This window comes from Pinus tabuliformis, chromosome 7 (genome assembly GCF_031772625.1).
Source record: "Pinus tabuliformis cultivar Carrire ecotype Pingquan chromosome 7, CPIR1, whole genome shotgun sequence".
Taxonomy (NCBI): Eukaryota; Viridiplantae; Streptophyta; class Pinopsida; order Pinales; family Pinaceae; genus Pinus; species Pinus tabuliformis.
Genome location: NC_142293.1, coordinates 945,678,918 through 945,683,772, shown reverse-complemented (window position 1 = coordinate 945,683,772; position 4,855 = coordinate 945,678,918). Strand labels below are relative to the sequence as shown.

The following is a 4,855-nucleotide window of genomic DNA, read 5'->3' as shown; positions in this document are numbered from 1 at the left end:
TCCTGTACAACCCTTTTTGACGAAGTTATCGAGCCATTTGGTCCTTCCATTCATGATAGTTGTACGGTGTTAGGATCGATGTTTTGGGAAACTCCATTTTTCTGTCAATCTTCGATCTCCAAGCTGTAATACCTGCAAAATAAAGTACTCGTGCGCCTTTTATTTAACAACCTGTGGGCTCTGATACCATGTGGAGGTTTGTCGTTACACCAAAACCGGCAGGTGTTGGTAAACGTTACAAACCAGTAACTAGGATCCCTAGGGTGGAAATTACGGATTCCATAGAGGTGCGGTGATTCTTCCAACACATGTTACATCAGTGAAAGTTGTGTTCCCTATAAAATTTTATTCTAAACTTTTCCTTCATCACAACATATTGCATATCACAAAAATAAAAATAAAAATTAGACATGACATATGACATTTCTCCTAACTTTCCTTTCCCACCCATATTGCATCACAAAAAAAATATTATTTAATCTAACACATCACACTTTCCCCAACTTTCCTTCAATGTGACAAAGGAAATTCGAAAAATTCTTTAGCAACCACATGTGACATCACTCCAAATTTTAGGGATCTCCTCAATATAAAACTCTCTTTTTTCATATTCCAGAAAATTCCTTGCTTGCATCATATAACACCTATGCTTTCTTGGACATAATAAGAAACTGTTCTTCAGTGCCACATAAAGTGTTTTACAGCAAAAATGCATTTGCAAACAACGAATTGCGTCTCTAACCTTTCCTTTCTTGTTATAAGATAGTGGAAAAGTATATTTTTGCGAGATACATAAAGGTAGAAGCATTTTTTAAAGGAGATTGATAGCTATTTTATCTCACATATTTTGCACATAAGATATGTGGTTGAAGGATAGAAGCATTGGTTGTTCTTAGGAGTTTGCAATGGCATTTCTAGGTTCCAACAACTACAAAGTGGTTCCCGAAAGAAAGCGAACATTTCAAAACCACTCTACACTACAATAATAATTTTCCTAGTTTTTTCACCAGTTGAAAGCATCAAGAACCTAAAACATGCTGCCTGCATCAAAGCTATCGAACGTGAACACTAGAGCAGAAGCAAAGTAGCCACGTTAACTTGACGTTGACATAATTTATTGGAAAAAAACAATACTGACTGCAAAATTTAGCAATCACTAACTTCACAACCATCTCTTTGTCTACATATAGATCATTTTGTTTCAATTTGACTTACTGCTTTACAATTTCTGCTTGAAATTGAAATCGGTGATGCCTGCCCATCTGGAGCTTGAAATTTTGCATTCTGATTTGATTTATTGCTTTTATATGCGTTTTTTTAGTTTGTATTTGCTTTTATATGCGTTTTCGTAGTTTCCATACTGAATCCATACTACTCAGCATATACAGTTTACATTTTCTGGGAATTTTCATCGTTTATTTCTATATCTAAAAAGCTTTCGTGTGCAAATCAGTTGTTGTCATTTTGTAGTTTATACAATTTTCAATTTTTATAGTTCACACTATTTTCAAATTTTTCGCATTTTTCTTATTCCAAGCGTCAGCGATTGGAAGAGGCACCATTCTTTTTTTAATGATGGCAGACTTTTTAATATCTTAAGAATTTGATTAATATCAAAGAAGTGAAGCATTTTGATCGTTTAACGTTATTTATATTTGTTTATTTATCCAATTATTTAAACATTTAAGCAAAAAGATTAAAAAATATGTAACATTTCAAAACTATATCCAGAGTTCATAATTCCTCTTTGAATGGTTGAAGGCACTTCAGAATTCAGTCTTCCAGGGAGTTTTGTTACCTTGGAAGATGGCTCCCTAAATCCATAACTTATTAAAAAGTAAATATAAACTATACCCCACCTTTTAAATATAATTCTCACTGGTGTCATCAATGATTGATCGCTGAGCATATTCAGCGGCATGCAGTCTGACATTTCTGAAAATTACTAAATAAATCTTCTGCGATTTACAGGACAGCTGGGCCAGCTAAATTATCGGAGCAAATAGAAAAGGCGATAAAGAGAGCAGGACAGCTGGGCCACCTAAATTACCGGAGCAAATAGAAAAGGTGATAAAGAGAGCGTTAGGCACACCTCTCAAGCTCTATGATCTAGAGTTTGGAAGGAGGTTGAGCTCTCTGCGTATTTTCCATCCAAGGAAGCCATATTCTCTCCTGTATCCAATGGAGACCGTGAAACCCCTCGAGAATGTGCTCTGCATGAAGGGTGGAAGCGGAGATTCAAGTTATGCATACAATTCTCCATCTGTCCAGGTAATTCCATGGTTGGATTTTTATGTTTTCTTTTCATTTAAGAGAATGATTCAGTTGATTCACTTATACCCATTTCACTGCAATGACGCACAGTTAAAAATGCTGGAGGCTCTTAAACCCATTCTAGAGCATGGGATCTCCCAGAACCTCAGAACTATCATGAACACTGGAGCTGCAGTGTTTCGTATTGCGGACTTGGGGTGTGCGACGGGGATGAATACTTTTCTTGCAGCCGACACCATTGTCACAGCTATCAAATCAACTTTCACTCGCCATTCCATGGATGTGCCAGAGTTCCAGCTTTACTTCGGCGATCTTCCCTCCAATGATTTCAATACATTGTTCCGGACATTGCCTCCATTCCTAGCAGGTGACATGAGTGTGGGTGATGCAAAAGCAGTAGCAGCAGCGGCCCATGGTGAGCGAAAGCCTCCTGCCAGAAGATTTTACTTCGCAGCAGCGGTGTCAGGCTCGCATTATGGACGCCTTTTCCCACGGCAGTCCCTCCATTTCTGCCATTCCTCGGTCAGCCTGCATTGGCTTTCCCAAGTAAGTGAAATAACTTTTGACTTCGATCCTGTCCATTATATTTCAAAATATTCGAAAAATCTATACATTTTTTTTTTTCGATTCAACTGTAACAAAATAATGGATTCCCATTTCAGGTTCCAGCTAGCGTCCAGGACAGAAATTCTCCTGTTTGGAACAGTGGACATGTCTACATATCTAGCGATGCAGTGGCCAATGCCTACCTCAACCAATTCAGACAAGATTTCACAGCCTTCTTAGAAGCCAGAGCCGAAGAGATTATTCCCGGAGGATGCATGTTCATTGCTCTGGTGGGACGTAGTTCTGGGGACGCAATGGAACAACGCGGGTTCTCAGCTTGCGCTCATTACATGGAAGCTGCATTTAAGGAGCTGGTGAATGAGGTAAATTACATTATTCATATATATATATGTCATAATTAGTTTTGAATATATTCGATATGTGATCGAGTTGGAATGGCAGGGTTTGATTGAGGAGGAGAAACTGGACTCCTTCAACATTCCATTCTACGATCCAAGTGTGGAGGAGTTTCAGAGTATAGTAAAGACGGAGAACTCGTTTGAAATAGCGAGCATGAGGTTTCTGAAGGGTTTTCCCTTGCATCCACTTTGCGAGGTTAGAGAAGGAGAAGAAGCCATGTTTGGGAGAACTGTAGGGAACTTTTACAGAGCAATGTTTGAGAATATTGTGGCCACTCACTTGGGGGCGGATGAACATCTGGTAGACGAGTTTTTCTCCAGGTTTGCTAACAGAGCCGCTGCGAATTATGAAGAGTACTCGCCCAATACACTCGACCTGGTTGTTGCATTTCTTGTTCGCAAAGGAGCTTGACTCAAACTTCCGTGGCAACTTGCAGTTACCTTTTATGCACATATCTGAAATAATAATAAAAACGTATGAAATAGTTAAATATGTACATTACCGTTTGATCTACTTGTAATACAAAAAAATAGTTAAGCTGTTAGGTTGTATTTATAATTTTGAGCAGACAGAGCAGTTAAATACAGTGGTAAATGCATCGTTTAATTCTCACGATAATGCTATTTTCAGATTTGGAATGTCGCTTGGTATTAAGCTGCATGATGCACTGTCACATGCAGCATCAGAGCTAGTTGTATTTTAGAAACAATTCCATAAAAAACGACGATATATCTATTTATGTAATTGACATATCAAGCATTTATATGAAGAGACAAAATTACCATTTTTAAATGTGAGATTGGAGGGGATATTTTAGCTGCATATAGGTATGTAAATGGAAAAGGGGAAAATATTTCAAAATCACAAATTTTATTTGCAAACTTTAGGTGTATGAAGGTTATTGAGGATTGATTACATTTATATATTCGAAGAAATATTTTAAATATTCTGGTTCAAAATTGTATCTTTGAATTTGGGGAGAAAAGATTATTCAGTGAAATTTGGTTAATTTTTTATTATATTATTTTAATTTATAATATTTATAAAAATATAAATATAAATGTGATTTTATCATTATGATAAAATAATAATATTGTTAGATAATAAAATAATATATTTAAATATTATTTTATGAGTTTTTTTATTAATATTATTAAGTATATAATAAACTAGGGGTTATTTCAATTAATTTGGAGCTAGTTAGATGTGAAGTGTATATATATATGATTATAAAATTTATTGGATACTTCATGGAGAAGGGTTGAGGAGTGGAAGTCATGTTGAGGGAATTAGACTTCCGAAAGAACCTCGAGTCTTGATAACTACAATCTTGTTATAAGCATCTCATCATTAGTGTCCTATAATCTTGGTTATAATCATCCCATCATCTGTGAATGAATCCAATAAATCAATTAAAAAAAACAAAAGATTATTACTCCATAATATTAAATATTTTTATTTATTTTAAAATAACGAAGTGAATATATTTCTTATTTTTTACAGGAATTTTTTTATTACGTTTTTAAATTATATTAATTTAATTTATAAAACTTATAAAAATATAAATATGATTTCACAACCCAAAAAAATAATAATAACATTGTAAAATAATAAA

General features: G+C 35.2%; 1 protein-coding gene across 1 annotated transcript; it reads left to right on the top strand.

Annotated features, from left to right (window-relative positions):
• The first annotated feature begins 2,181 nt into the window (after positions 1-2,181).
• Positions 2,182-3,651, top strand: LOC149250744 (indole-3-acetate O-methyltransferase 1-like). The gene is made up of 4 exons (XM_089453737.1): positions 2,182-2,271; positions 2,365-2,820; positions 2,937-3,203; positions 3,283-3,651. The coding sequence occupies exons 1-4, from the start codon at positions 2,182-2,184 to the stop codon at positions 3,649-3,651; spliced, it is 1,182 nt and encodes a 393-aa protein (XP_089309863.1).
• The last annotated feature ends 1,204 nt before the right edge of the window (positions 3,652-4,855 follow it).

Bases quoted from the DNA above. Each gene is read 5' to 3' on its own strand.
- LOC149250744 (XM_089453737.1), top strand. From the start codon at position 2,182: ATGGAGACCGTGAAACCCCTCGAGAATGTGCTCTGCATGAAGGGTGGA. The intron at 2,821-2,936 runs GTAAGTGAAATA...TTCCCATTTCAG, and splicing joins GCCTGCATTGGCTTTCCCAA to GTTCCAGCTAGCGTCCAGGA. The intron at 3,204-3,282 runs GTAAATTACATT...TTGGAATGGCAG, and splicing joins TTAAGGAGCTGGTGAATGAG to GGTTTGATTGAGGAGGAGAA.